The sequence below is a fragment of the Varanus komodoensis genome, unplaced genomic scaffold (assembly GCF_004798865.1).
Source record: "Varanus komodoensis strain SLA01 unplaced genomic scaffold, ASM479886v1 scaffold9, whole genome shotgun sequence".
In the NCBI taxonomy this organism is placed as follows: Eukaryota; Metazoa; Chordata; class Lepidosauria; order Squamata; family Varanidae; genus Varanus; species Varanus komodoensis.
In genome coordinates, this window is record NW_025336598.1 from 30,813,303 (window position 1) to 30,828,535 (window position 15,233).

Sequence of the window (15,233 nt, forward strand, 5' to 3'; positions counted from 1 at the left end):
TTACACAGACAGCATTTTCTCATTGACACATACGATGTCAACCTTGCTGAGAGCAGAAGATGGCTAAACAATACTGCAGGAGAAAGCAAAAACAAACGAAAATGTCCAGTTTTTCTCCACCCTCTTTTGGCCAGTCCCAGATGAGTGAACGGACGTGTTTTGTTTCCCATAGAACACTTGAAGGCCACCCCACCCGTCCCCCCACTCAAATTTAAATTTAGTTGCAATCCCGTACCAACTACCTGGGCGAAGACCCCATTGACCTCAGTGGCGCTTGCTTCGGAGGAAGCATGTGTAGCATTGCACTGCTAGGTATGTTCCTATCCTCACTGCAATTCGGTACCATTCTGAGGCAGGGAGGGGGCCGCCTCTGTTGGGTAACGGTTGATTTTGTGAGACTTACAGGCACATTAAGAACTGTCAGGATGAGACATAAAGATGTATACTGTTATTAAGCACCTCAGAATCTGGAGCCATCCTGAAACATGGAAGTATTTAAAACTCTTGTGCAAAGAAGTCTTATTTGTTTCCATGCATGGTCTATGAGTGCAGCATGCCTTCATGCAAATCACCTTCTGTCTGTACATTACAAGAGAAGCAGACAGAACAGCTGGTCCTTGACCCTGTACCCACCCACCCCAAGAACATAAAACCCACTTACAAAAATAGTCACGTATAATAGTAAACAACCTGTGAATTAAAAAAAGACAACCTCACCAACACGGAGTTTTGTAAAAATATGGCAAAAATGTGGCAGTTGGAATGCAAACAGTGGATTACAATTATTGTACTTGAGTGTTTTATGTTAAACACACATAAATTCTAGGTTTGCACCTCTTTCCCTGGTCCCTACAGTCTGGGTAGCCATTTCTCTTTCCTCTTCAGCAGTGTCAGCTGGTAATAAAAACAGTAACCTCCTGTCAAGCTTGCCATCCTGTTTTACAGAGCAGCATTTTGGACTGACGAGGGGTCACTGTCTTGCTAATAGGCACTGACCTTAAGTATATATCTAACATTTGTATGTATATATATATATACACATATATATACACATATATTTATAGATTTTTATTGTGTGTGTGTATGTGTGCAAAAACAGTCAGTTTGGCATAAACCTCCTATGGGAGTCCTTTTGAAATAATACTTTACTTTCTCGAGCTGTAAACAATTTGTCACAAAGGGCATGGTTCACTTGCTCATTTTTTGCTGTCCCTGATATCTTTAGCTTTATCTTCTTTTTCTGTTTTGTCTTTTTCATATTTGTCTTTGTCAGGTTTTGTAACGCTATCATAGGAAGGCGGAGAGGTGGTAGAGGGTGTCATATCATTTTTTTCAGGAGTGGAATTTTCATTCAGCTTATCAATGATCATATCTTCTTTGATAAGAGTATCGTCTCCATGTTTTATTCGATCTTTATTAAAAATACAGGACACTTTTTTAACTTTTTGCTTTAAAAGGTAGCGTCTAAAGGCTCGCTGAATAATGACTGCAGATACCTCCTCTTGCTTTCGTTTTAGCGTGGTTGTAATTGGTTCATAGGAGGCTTTGGAAGGATTGGCTTGCATGAACCGATCTTCCATTTGCACTCGGAGTAAGTCCATTTCTTCGCTTTCTCCCAAAACACGCTTCGTAAAGGCAAACAAGATGTCAAGGCAGTGAATTCTGTCACCACTTACCATGGGCAAATCCATTGCAATTAGCTGAACTTTATTTGGTTTTGGTATTAGGAGAGGAGGATCCAGGGAAGCGGCAAAATCAGAGAGTTTAATGAACTCTATAAACTGGGTTGCATCTGGGTCAAACTTTTCCCAGACCTCATAGAACATTTCAAAGTCATCCTCGCTCAAAGGCTCAGCACTTTCTTCAGTAGCAACACTGAAGTTCTCCAGAATGACAGCGATATACATGTTTACAACAACCAAGAACGATATGATGATGTAGCTGACGAAGAAGAAGATCCCAACCGAAGGATTGCCGCAGTCTCCTTTGACGGAGCTTCCCGGGTGGTCTACTTCAGGGTCACAGTCTGGTGGGCCACTGTTGAGAATGGGCGCCAGCAAGCCGTCCCAGCCCGCAGAGGTGGTGATCTGAAAGAGGCAGAGCATGCTGTTGCCAAACGTTTCGAAGTTGAACAAGTCATCAATCCCAACCTCTCTCTTCACGTAGGCAAAGTTGGACATCCCGAATATGGCGTAGATGAACATGACCAGGAAGAGGAGGAGGCCAATGTTAAACAAGGCCGGGAGAGACATCATCAAGGCAAAAAGCAGCGTGCGGATCCCTTTTGCGCCCTTGATGAGACGCAGGATGCGACCTATCCTGGCAAGTCGGATCACTCGGAACAAGGTGGGTGACACAAAGTATTTTTCAATGATCTCCGCCAGGAACATACCTGCAAATCAAATTTTAAAATAGATTAGTTGGGAATGCATGTAACATCTCAGCGTTATAAATTGTCAAATAAATGGAAGGGGATCTATATATTCTAGGGAAATTAGTGGAGGTTAAATAAAACCTTCATTAATTAAAATGTAATTAAAACTTGCCTGAAAACTCCAAACTAAATTCCATTAACTCTACATCATTTCCACTAATCACTATTGTAATACTTTATTGAAATGGGTTTTTCCTTACCTACAATGGATAAAATGACAACTACAAAATCAAAAATGTTCCATCCAATGGTGAAATAATAATAGCGGAGTGAAATCAGTTTCAGGACACATTCCCCAGTGAAAAGGACAATGAAGATAAGATTAATTCGGTATAGAATTGTTTCCATTGCATCAGTTTGATCATCTGTTTCCACCATCATGGTGACCATGTTAAGGCAGATAAGAATCATGATGCTGATGTCAAAGGCTTGTTTTGTTACAAAATCAAAGACCATGCCTTGGAATTTGTTCTGTAGATGAAGAAAATATCTGATTATTTGTATATCATGTTTTACTTTGTACAGAACATTTGCAAATTCACTCTGTAGAACAGTAGTTAAGGTTAAATCAAAGCAAGGTGTGTTAAGGGCTACTTGCTCCTGGAAGGAAACATCTGAGAGGGGAACATCTGGCTATTTCCTGTGTCACCATCATCCCTCCTGTACAGCTGGACAATGTTGATGCACGAACTAATTGTCTTAGTGGCTCTCTCAGTCTCTCATAGTCTTGATCTGCAAAGCCCAGGATATTCTTCCCCAACCCAATTCTCTCCAGATGTGTTGGATTGCAACTCCCATAATTCCCATGGTGCTGACAGAAAGACAGTAACAGTGTCTGTGGTGACCATGCTCTTACTTGCCAACAATGTATGTTCACCATTTCCTTCACTTAGGAAAGGGAGGAAAAAGACCTAGAAACTAAAAGCTATGATAGTGACTTCGCATAACATTTCATTCTAATGATCACTGAAGCACATTCCAATTGCAGCATAAAATTAAAAATGACAGTAAGCAAATCACACTGAGGCTTACAGCTGGCCTTGGAATTGGTTTCTGTGGTTTCTTGGAGCCCAGTTTTTTCATTGCGTTGTAATATTTCTTCTGTTCTTCTGTCATAAAGATGTCTTGACCTCCAAAGTAAAAGGGCAGAATCAAAGCTGGTTACAACCGGCTACCTCTTTTTCAAATGGCAGCAACAAACTCACTCAGAAGAATTGTCGTGCTTAACGGGCAGTCGCTTTCAACCAGCCTGTCCTTGGGCAATAGCATGGATGGGAAAGTGAGACCATTAACAAGGCAGAGCATCCTGGGGGAAACCTACGCCAGCATTGTAATTCCTGACTCACTGGCAGGTCTCTTCATGCCTACCCAAACCATTCTCCCCATCCAATCTCTGCCTTTAGATCTCAGATTTCTTCACAGTACTTATCTCATGACTTGTTATATTCTGTGTTTCCCCCACACCAGTGTGTGCTAAACTCATGGTACTGTTCTGTGGGGGGGGGAGAAGGGTTGGGGCACCAAATGGCACTGTAAGAGGAAGTGCCTGTCATTTCTCTTTGAAAAACCAGCCAGCCAGCCAGCCTTCTGTGGCTTTCCTGCCTCACTCCAGCTTGTGCAGTGAACAGGAGAGGAAATGCAGTGTTGCTCCCTGTCCTTTGAACAAATGAAATTTGCAATTCCATTTCAAGTCTTCCCCTTCTGTGAGGACCTGGCAGCAAGCAACGCCACAGTCTCCCCCTTGCCTCTCCATGATTTTGTGTGAGGTGGCAGAAGAAGCTCTCTCTCTTTTTAAAAGTAACAGTTTCCACCTCCTTCGTTTAAAACTTTTTAGCAAACTGATGCTGGGAAACTTTAAGTTTGTTTTTAATTTTTAAAGTTTAGGTATTGATATTTTTTATTTACCACATGCTCCTTTTTCTGCTGAATGTTTCAGAATTCACTGTTTAGCATTCAGCCTTAGCAATAAGTATACATGCTTCAGTTAAAGCATGTATGTTTATTTTTGCTATAGATAAAAATACTGGATTTGGTGAAACAGAGCATTCTCAGAAAAAACAACTAGCTCCATAAAAAGTCTTCTCAAAAAGGAAAAGAAAATCATCAGCTGTAAATTCTGAAAGTAGACACAACACTACAGCTGCTAAATCATATCATTAATCCTCTTTCAGTATGTCCAGAAAAAAGTGATAGAATACTTATCTTCTTTTTTTGCTGATTAAAATTATCTATGATGACACCAATAAATAAATTTAAGGTGAAGAAGGATCCAAAGATGATAAAGATGACAAAGTAAAGATACATATACAGGTTATCTTCATAATGAGGTTGCTCTTCCACCTGCAAAGCAAGCAGAAATTTTAAGCAGAAATCTGGGTGGGAAAGTATTGTCATCAACACAAAATGGCTTTTCTTTTCTTTATGAATCGTGCGTTTTAAGGCCAACATTTAACAGAGTCAACCAATATAGGGTAAAATTATTTTAAAACTTTCATAGAGCTGTGTGTGTTCACATTTTATTTTGACTTAACACCCACACTCAAAGTATTTTAGCCTCCATGAAATGGTACCAGTAGTTCACAACATACCATGGGGGATGGCCCTTGTGCGTGTAAACACAAGCAGCAAGCACTGTCTCGGGATAAGACGATCTTCAAATAACCCATGACGTGTTTTAGGGTTACGCAATGGTTTTCCAGCCATCCAACAGCCCCTGCCTCCTAGGTTTCACATAACACAACACAACATGCCACAGCAGCCTGCCTTAGCAAAACAGACTCCACGGGTCACTTAAACCACAAGGGGCTGCCATATCCTGTGAACCAAATATATCAATTCAACATTCTCTCTCTGGCTGAATGCCATTATTCTCTTGGACTTCAGGCTACACCTTAGTGTCTGGCTGTATGATCTATTTTGGAATCACTCCTTCGACAATGAGTGCTTGCGGTAGCATACAATTAAAAAATGCAGATCAGAAAAAGGCAGCTGAACAAGGCAGATAAAATACAGTCATTGCAATAAGCCCCTCCAAATGCAAGCTGCAGCACTAATTTCTGAAAGCTTTGCAAAACTCAGTCATTCTTACAAACTGTCTAAAGGCCATTAATGAGGCAGCCAGCTTAACCTCCCCGAGGTGAGAAATTAAGGCTCTGTCTTGAGTGTCTATCAGTCTCACCTCTCCAGACCATGCATACACTGAAGGAAAAATACCCCTAGTATACGGTTGTATTATGCCCCTGCAAAAATATTACATTACTGATACAGTGGTACCTTGGGTCACAAACTTAATCCATTGCAGGACTCTGGTCGGGACCCAAATTGGTCATGAACCAAGTTAAATTTCCCCATAAGGTTCAATGTAAATAAGGTTAATCCATTCTGTAACTATTTTTTTAATTGGAAAAATGTGAAGCAAAGTGACAAAGAACAACAAAGATCATGGCCATCTCCCTGTCCCCCCAGCATGGCTGCGATCACACCTGTCATTCCTGCACGCGCCTGTCATCCCGGCGCACTGGGGGGCAAGAGACCCAGAGATTGCGGTTGTGGCCATGCAGAAAAGACGGGCGCAATCATGGGCACACTCATGCAAGAAAGACGGGCATGATCTTGGCCATCTCCCCCCTGCCCCCAGCACAATCGCGGCCATCTCCCCACTCACGGGGGTGGAGAGATGGCCGCAATCATGGTGGCCACCCAATGCAGAATTCGCGACCTGAGTCTAAATTTTTATGAAATTTTTGTTCGCAACACAATTTGGTTGTGAACTGAGGCATTCATGAGCCGAGGTACCACTGTATTTATTATCTTTCTTCCAAGGCACTCAGGACAGTATACGTCTTGAACCGCCCCCAAAAGAGGATGATGTGCCAGTGTTTTTTCCTTCTTGGTTTGTTTTACATCCCTTTTGGGGTATGGAAAAACAGCTTAACTTTAGTGGCATTTGTTACTAAGTAGATAGGTTTACTAGAGTTCCGAATCAGATAGTATCTTAGACTGGAATACCTATAGGTGTGTTTTAGTCATACTAATAATGCAACCATTGGCCAGAAAATATTTTCCTTCAGGTTGTGATTTGAAAGTATTTCGGACTGATGCCATTACATCTAAAATGTCTGAATGTGCAATGGTACTCGTCCTGTTTTTGGAATGCCGCCTTGCAGTGCTTGCACCATCCACAGCTGTTCAGCAATGACAATGTGGCAGACTATCCATCTGCTAATGAGAATGCTCAACGCTTATGCAACGCAAAGGACCATCGGAGAGCCATAGGGGAGAAGACTACTGCAGATTGTGTGTGGGTTGTCTAATGGGGAAAAGTATCAGGGAGAACAGGTCTGACAGCCAGTAAAAACTGTGCGCCAGATGTGCAGAAATGACATCCCTTCTTCAATCAAAGCCCTTTGGGAGGTAGAGAGCTAATCTTATTTATTTTTCATTAGAGTTATCTCCCTTCCCACCTTTTTCCTCCTGCAAGGAACCCAAAGCAGTTTATACAATCCCCCTCTCCATTTTCTCCTCACAACAGCAACCCTGTGAGGTAGGTTAGGCTGAGAGTCAGCAACCAGCCCAAAGTCACCCAGTGAGAACTAGAACCTGGATCTCCCAAGTCACAGGCCAATGCTCTGACCACTAGGCCACAGTGGTCCTCTGTGTTTGCATCACCTCTGTAGGCCAAATTGCACATGACATGAATCACAGGGATTGGTTCACAGGGCAGAATTTTTCTATCACACACTGGGGTGGGGGGTATAATTTAGACTGCGACCCCACCACAGGGACAGGGCCCCTGTGCTTCACTGTGCTTCAGATTAGGGCCCCTGCACCTGCCATTTGCAAAGGTTCCCATCCACTCCAACTGGCAGATGCGTGGGGCAATCCTATCCTGTCCTCAGCAGCAAACCATGTGACTAATGTTCTATCTGGCACTCAGTGAATGTGCAAGCATCAAGCAGTTCTGAGAAACAAGAGCTGAAGTAACAACAGCAAAAGCAGGGATGTACTGCAGCTGCGTACTTACATTGCGTGAATCCACTGCCGCATACATAATATCCATCCAGCCTTTGAAGGTGGCCTGCAATAGAGGACATGCTTAATGCCTGCAAGACGGCAACTTTCGAAATCTGAGCAGCAAAACTTTTCACACTGTGTATAGCTTAGAGATGGGTTCCAATTCTTCCAAAGTTCCACTTGGTTTGCCTACTTCTTCCCAAATTCCCTCACCTCCACTGCCAAACTGGAAGCTCCTAGTTGCGGCACTGTCTTTCCTCACTCATTGCTGCTCCCACGGGTACTGGTAGGGGAAAAGGGACTCAGCTGATGTAGATCAAAGAAAGCTTTGATCCCTCCCAAATGGAATGGAACACAAGGCAGCCTGGAGCTGCATGTGCAAGCGTGTCTGCGTGTATATTTTAAATCAGAGATGAGTATAGTCCTCTCTGGCGTTCTTCATCCGTGTTGAATGATGCATGAGGAGTGAAGTGCTCCAGCCCCAGCCTGCCTCCTCCTACATTTCCATTGTCCTGTACGATGGACCCTGATGGTATGAAGAGGAGCGCCTCCCCTTGCCCTGGAAGCTTCCAGCAGGATCCAGCACCCTGCTGTGAAAGAAGGTGGTGGGGCTGGAGTGCTCTTTTCCACAAGTTTTAATCCAACCCTGGATGAGAAATGCCTGAAGAGCGCTACTGTGTGGATGCAGCCTATAGATGTCTTTGCATTTATATCCCACCTTTCTTCTTCTTGCAAGGAACCCAAGGTGGGTTACAAGGGCCTGTTCTCTCCATTTTATCCTCATGACAACAGCCCTGTGAGGTAGGCTGGGCTGAGAGTCTGCAACTGGCCCAAAGTCACCCAGTCAGCTCCATGGCTGAGTGGGGACTAGAACCTAGATCCAAGTCCCAGTCCAGCACTCAACCACTACACCACATTGGCTCGCAAAAACGATGTTGCAAACACATTCCTTCGGAAGCCAGGAAGTCCAGCTGGTTTAGTGTAAATTAGCAGTGGGCAAATGCAAGAGCTCTGTGGGCCATTATCAACCCAACCACCCCTGTGGGCCACACTAGGATCTTAAATAACAAAATTCTTTGGGGTGTTAAAACAGATACTTTTATCTTGCAAACGCACTAAATTTAGCCCTTGCAGCACTCCATAGCCTCACCATATTGTTGGCTAAATACATCCTATTTTTCCTAATTGTGTTCATGATCACAGGCTGCCTGAGAGCTGCAGGTTGCCCACTCCTGGTGTAGCCAGACTGCCTGCTTCGTCTGAATTGCAGTTTTTGAGTGAAGGACAGCATTACTGAAAGAAACAAAATGCAAGACAGGAGTGTTTTTCAACCCCCTCCCCCACAGTTTAAGAAATATAACAAGAATGGCTACTCACTACTTGAAGCAAGGAGAGGTAACCTAGTCCCACATTATCGAAATTGACTTTCACGTTTTTCCATCGGGCTGTTTCATTTTTCTCTATGAGCTCCTGGCACTGAGTCTGATTGTCAACCTCATAAATACTGAACATTTCACCATTTGAAGTGTTAACGCAGTGGTAGAACTTGCCGGCAAAGAGATTCACTCCCATGATGCTGAAGATCAGCCAGAATATGAGACATACAAGAAGCACATTCATAATAGATGGAATTGCTCCCAAGAGGGCATTTACCACCACCTATAGAACAGATTAAGTCATAGAGTGGAAGTGTGAATGCAGAACTACAAAAAGCACAGGGTACTTGATTGCTTTGGATGCTTATTTCTAAAAGAAACAAAATGAAAACTTAAAGGTGGAATCCTAGGCAAATTTAGACCGAAAACAAGGAGTCGTAAGCCTTATTTCAGTCTCAATTTGCATAGGGTTGCACTCTGTTAGAAAAGTGGACATGGGCTTTTCCCATAATGTCCTGCACAAATCAGAGGGCAACCTAAACAGACATGAGATAAACAGAAATAGCTGGACAGTGTAAAACAAAGGAATAATAAGTACAAACAACAACCCTGATTTAATAGTTCCAGCCATGTGAATTAAAAAAGGAGAGAAAAGTCAAACACAAACATACAGAAAATTTATAAAGTAGGAAAAGCATGTGTTTTCAAAAATAACTGGTCACAAAATAGTTGATACAAATAAAATTACAAATGAAATTATATTGTTTCAGACATTGTTCAAAATTAACCAATTCCATGAAGGAGTGAATCTGCTGCTCTCTCCCCACTATATTAGGGCCAAACTACCCATTACATTAACTGCATACCCTGTTGCTGAGGTGTCCTTACGTTTTACTTTTGTGCGAACATGTGCAGCCCTGAATTGGGAGCACAGTGGCCTGGGAAGGGGTGGGTGGGTTCAACCTTTCCTTCCTGCACTTGTTCTTCCTCTGCAGGAGAGTTGAAGAAGAAAGAAAAAAATCCACTGACTACAACAGTGGTAATTTGGGGAGGGGCATAGGGGAATCAGTCCTGATCCAAATCAGGCCATGCATGCTTATACAAAAAAGGAAAAGAAAGAGAAGCCTGATTAATGTAATGTGAAATTTGATTCTCAGGTAAGAATTAATAGCAGAAGCCATTACATAGTAATAACTTCTTCAAAAGGAAATACCCAGCTGGATGCGCATTTGATTTTAAGCAATTCTCCACAACTTGTGACTTCTCATCCCGAATACAGCCCAACTACCCATAATTGTGACCTACCTGGGCTTTGACCACCACAATGCTTTTGCAGATTCAGGCCCTAACTAGAGATGGGATAGTGATTTGAAGAGCAGCCCAGTCTGAGGTGAGCACCGGCCTACCCTGATGCTGCCTTGCCATCTGTTAGGGCTTCCCTCCGCCATTTGCAACTAGGTATCATGGAGCTCTCTAACCCTACAGTTTCCAGCCCTACAGGCTCTGGATCTGAGCTGTCAAAAATTGCAGCCTGAGATCACAGAATGTGCCAGGCCCAAGACGCGGGTAGCAACTTTGAGAGTTCCATGCAACCGCTCTGCATGGAATGCTCAGCTGTGTCTGGGAACCACCAGGCCCAGCAGCTGTTGGAGCTTGGGCTGCAACTCCCTGCTGAGACTTCTTCAGTCACTTCAAGGGAAGTGGATGACAGCTCTTTATGCACACATCCCTGTATAATATATATGAATGTAGCTGCCCACTTTGTTGGAGTGCATGCAAAGGGAAGCTATTGCTGTGGACATGGGGAATTTGACTGGTGACTGAAATGAAAATGATGAGGCAATAGTTAAGATAGTGAATTTCTGCAAGCACAGACACATCACTTTTATGTAGTGCTTTTTGAGTGCTTAAAACACTTGATGCGCATTATCTTGGTCGTACTGACAATAATCTTACGAAGTATGACAGCACTGTTGTACAGATGTTGCAGATAATCAGGCTGGGGAGGCTGATAGATAGCGTCTTTGAACTGGAGAATTTCTGATTGATAGTTGTGTCTCTTAGCCACCGTGCTACACTAGTTTATAATCTCTGCTGAAGAAAATAACAGTTTTAAAAATTCCTTTCTGTGTTGCCTTAAATTTGCAGAGCTCCAGATGGAGTATTCAGTCTGAACTAGGAAAAATCTGAAGAGGGACCACAGCCTAGTGGTCAACTCACATGCTTTATCTGAAGAAGGTCTCAGGTTCAATACCTTGCATCCCTATCTAGGAGGATCCTAAGTACCCAGTGATGAGGAAGACTCCCCTCTAGCAGAAATGCAGGGCAGCCATTGCCAAGAGAGCCAGCCCTACCATGGGGCAGGGGCAGGCAGTCACCTCAAGTGGCAGATGTTGCCACAGTGCAGCAAGGATGTCAGAAGATGCTGTTCCATCTTCACAGTCAAAGAGAGATTCAACTGCCAGTCCAGTTTGGTTTTGTATGTGGAATGAGGAAGGGGTAACATCTTGTTTTTTGCCTCAAACAACAAATGTCTTGAGCTGACTCTGACTGCAGGCCAAAGAATCAAAACTGGGCTAGGCAGACAAATAAAGTACACATAGGGATGTTGGTAAAATCTGCAATGGACTCCAATGAGTTTGGATTTCTCTGAATCTGACTCATGGATTCCACAACAGACCAGCTCTTCCTGACTTGCATGGATTCTGCACACTTGTAGACTGTTTCTGTTGTTGTTTTTACGTCCCATAATTTTAGGCCAACTTACTTGTAGAAAATGTTTTAAAACCTGACCAAAAGTGTGCATAGGCCAAAGTATGAAAATACAAGATGGGGGAGTTCTGTATTTTGGTGGAATGACACATTTCAGAAATACATTTCTCAAAATCTGATTCGAGCGAGCAAACAATGAAAGGAAATGTGCCTTAAAATCTGCAAACTACAGACAGAACCAATTTTACAAAGTCCATACATTGCTAAGTACAAAGCTGCTCCCTATGTTTTTAGCCTGTTTTCATTGTCAGGCTCAACCATGAAAGACGTGAAAGAAAATAAGAACAAATACTTTCTGAGCATGAGCAAAGTGTAGTTCCTTAACAGTAGCCTTCCCTTCCACCCACACATGAATATACAACTTGCAGGCCTTGTGAAAGATTGAAAGTTAGCACCTCTGGGCATGAAGGACCCTCCAGCCCGGGCACTGCAAAGCACAGCCTCAGTGAAGCTCATGGCAGTCTCTGTGGTCAGCTGAGAAGGACAATCCATCTGCCATAGATGAGGAACAGTGGCACACACACACAATTTTGCAGCGCTGTTTCCTTGGTAACGTAGCAAGGAAAGCGGCCTCTGTGTAGTTGGAGCACTGAGTTACAGTGGCAAACTTCTCAAGCTGCAGCCAGCATCACTTGAATCATTTCCACACCAGTGCCAGGGCTGTTTGGTGTGGATGTGGGACTGAAGGGAGAGAGCCTCTCGAGGGGGGTGCCCCATGCGCCCCTGCTTGCTTACATTACATCTGCAGCACAGAACTCCAACCACACAAAGGTGAGGTTTTGGCATTAACGATGGAGTGGGCTTTAGTGGCTGTCCCAGAGCCCTGAAATTATTTTTATATAGATAAGCACATATTTTTAAAAAAGCCAATCGACATGCTTTTCTTGTATGTTTTTGCCTTCTTTTAAAAACAGGTTACCCATCCTTACAGGTGCAGTCTATTTAAATGGAAACAAGCAAACAAAAGGTAGTCGCTTCAAAGGCATAGTCAGTACCAGGTCTGTGGGATGTCTCTCTGTCCCTCCCTCCCTCCCTCCCTCTTCTAGCCACAGGATCAGAGGCTACAACAACTGACTTACATTTCCCCTTTCCTGAGCCCATGTGCTTGAAGTAGGAATCCTGTGACAAAGCTCTCTTTACTCTCTTCCCGTGATGGTGTCTGCCCTCCAGTAGGCAGAGAGAAAAGCTGCATAACGTAGTCTCTCAGCCTAGTCACCTCACCAGGCTTCAAACTGTAGTAACTACAAAGCTGTGCACTGGTTAGGGACATCAGCCCCTAGTGACAAAAGATGTCAGTGCAGGCTTCATCCACATGTACACATTAAAACTAATGGCCTTGCTTGGTGTTATGATTGTTTTCTCCATCATCCCAGAGTGCAGGACATGGAATAAAAGGCTCAAGTTCAGACTCTGGCTGAGCATCAGTAAGAACTTCCTGCCTGTTAGGGCAGTACAGCAATGAAAGCAATGGCCTAGGGAAGTGGTGGCTCTCCCACGCTGGGGGCATTCAAGAGGCAGCTGGGCAGGACGCCCTTTACCCTGGAGTCCTGCATCAAGCAGGGGTTTGAACTCAAGGCCTTCCTGGCCACTTCCAATCCAACTGTGCTATGGGTCCATAAACAAAATTATCTGTAGTGCAGCACCCCTACGGCCGCCTTAGCATGCCTGCCACATTTCACATGTCTAAGGCCTTGAGGCCTTGAGGCCATGGCAACGGATGGATGGGCAGACAGAGACAGTCCCCCCCTCTCCTCACTGATCATGCTTCCTCTCTTTTTAGCAGCTACTGAAGGATGGGAAGGGTTCCTCAGAACCTTTGAAGAAGCACTTTACAAAAAGCTCTTTAAAGTGCAACAGTACATGAAACTTAATCCAACAAAGTCTAAGAACCTAAAAGGAGTAGCAGTACTCCATTCTCATGTAAAGCTGGATGGACAGAGCAGTCCTACAGCCCTCTAGATACTGTCTGGGATGGGGATGGGCACAGGAGTCTTTGAATTCTTAGGGTTTCAAGCTCAGAAACACAGATCCAAGGTCAGAGCTAGGGATCCATTTAGTCACACCACTACATAGGGACATACGTATACATATAGGTGCAAATGAGTAGGGTAGGCAACTTGGTGTCCCCCAAAGGTTTTACACTAAAGCTTCTCTCTGGTCCAGCCAGCACTGCCAATGGACAAGGTCAGTAGGAGTTGCAGTCCAAACTTCTGAGGTTATCAGGTTGGAATCAAAGCCAGAATTGTTCTTCAGCCTATACACTCTTCTGCAGGAGTGTTAAATGTGGCACTCCCCTATGCATTACATTCCAAGCTCTTGCACAAGCATTTACAGGACAGCAGTAGGGTCTTCGGAGAGCAAGTCTGACATAACCTATGGCCCCTGGGCTGCTCTACCAGTGTTCTGTATAAGCTATTTAAAATTAGTTCGAGAAAATTAAAAATGTTTAAAACACTTGCATTCACCAATTAAATATTCAAATTGATATGCACAATAAAGCACATTTCAGGTACTCGGATTTCAATGTTACCTCCTGGCAGGTTGGCTGGTATTATTTCCCCCAAAGTTGCAGAAAGGCTAAAAGAGTAAGTGGTGTGTTGCCCAGATGCTCCCTGCAAATGTTTATCTGAAATGAGATTTGAACTAGGGACTTTGTGTCTTGAACTAGGGACATTAAGTCCTTAATGTCTTCAGGAAAATGGTCTGAAAGGTTCTGTTTCATTCATACATTATTTTAACCACTTTCATTTTTTTTCTCCTTACCCTCATTCCTTCAAACCGAGACAAGGCTCTCAGAGGTCTCAAAGCTCTTAAAGTCCTAAGCGATTTAATTGCACCAAGTTCAGAATAACCCAAGGCATTTGCTGTTAAGCTAATTAAGGAGACCTACACATGAAAAGAGAAAGGAAGAAAAAGGGAAATTACTGTCTTGGATGGACAAGAACCATCATGCACTTTTCCTCCAGAAATCTTTTAAAAATAATTTAAAAGACCAGAGTTAAACTGCCTGCTATTACTTCCAGGATATAATTTTCAATCCCAAAATTATGTATATGATGAATAGGTTATACCCAGAAAGCAGAGGTAGTTACTTCTAGTAACTTCTGCTGCATGATTGGTAGTGTTACTAATGTTCTAGCAGCCATAGAATTAAAAATGGTAGAAATGCTCAGAATTCCAAGCATGGTTGGCTAATAAATTGTCAGATTATTTTAAATAAATGATAGAAATTAGATATGAATTAGCAAATTACCCCCCTATCCTGTTTGCGGTCAATCCTTTAAAATGAAGCAAGTATATAAATCTGTTGGATGCTGTAAATCATTTTTAAAAGGATTAATTTCAGCAGGGGCCTCGAGGCCCCACTGTACTCTTAACAATGTGGTCAGTGCATACTGTGGCCCAGAAGCTTCCCTGAATTCTGCATTCATCTTGACCTAGATGAGACCTCCTTGCCACTCTTGCACTTTGTGGTACTTAAGACAGGCAGGGTTTCAAGTGGCAGAATGGTTCCCAGCTAGTCCAGAGAGTCTTCAGGTCCCCTTTTAGTTTCCATGGTCCACAGTGCCTGCAGCATTCCACAACAGGTGGGGTTCGGTCTGCTTGCATGGTGTATCTAGTACATCCAGAGATCACAG

At 43.3% G+C, this 15,233-nt stretch overlaps 1 protein-coding gene across 1 annotated transcript in view; it reads right to left on the reverse strand.

The window, feature by feature from the left end:
- Positions 1–1,196: 1,196 nt before the first annotated feature.
- LOC123017159 (sodium channel protein type 2 subunit alpha) overlaps positions 1,197–15,233 on the reverse strand; it is a 63,235-nt gene continuing 49,198 nt past the window's right edge. Inside the window, exons 17-23 of the mRNA XM_044418311.1 lie at positions 14,359–14,481; positions 8,825–9,106; positions 7,458–7,511; positions 4,637–4,774; positions 3,467–3,571; positions 2,635–2,905; positions 1,197–2,392 (exon numbers count right to left, since the gene is read on the reverse strand). Coding sequence (XP_044274246.1) covers positions 1,197–2,392; positions 2,635–2,905; positions 3,467–3,571; positions 4,637–4,774; positions 7,458–7,511; positions 8,825–9,106; positions 14,359–14,481 — 2,169 coding nt within the window. The remainder of the gene's footprint in view (positions 2,393–2,634; positions 2,906–3,466; positions 3,572–4,636; positions 4,775–7,457; positions 7,512–8,824; positions 9,107–14,358; positions 14,482–15,233) is intronic.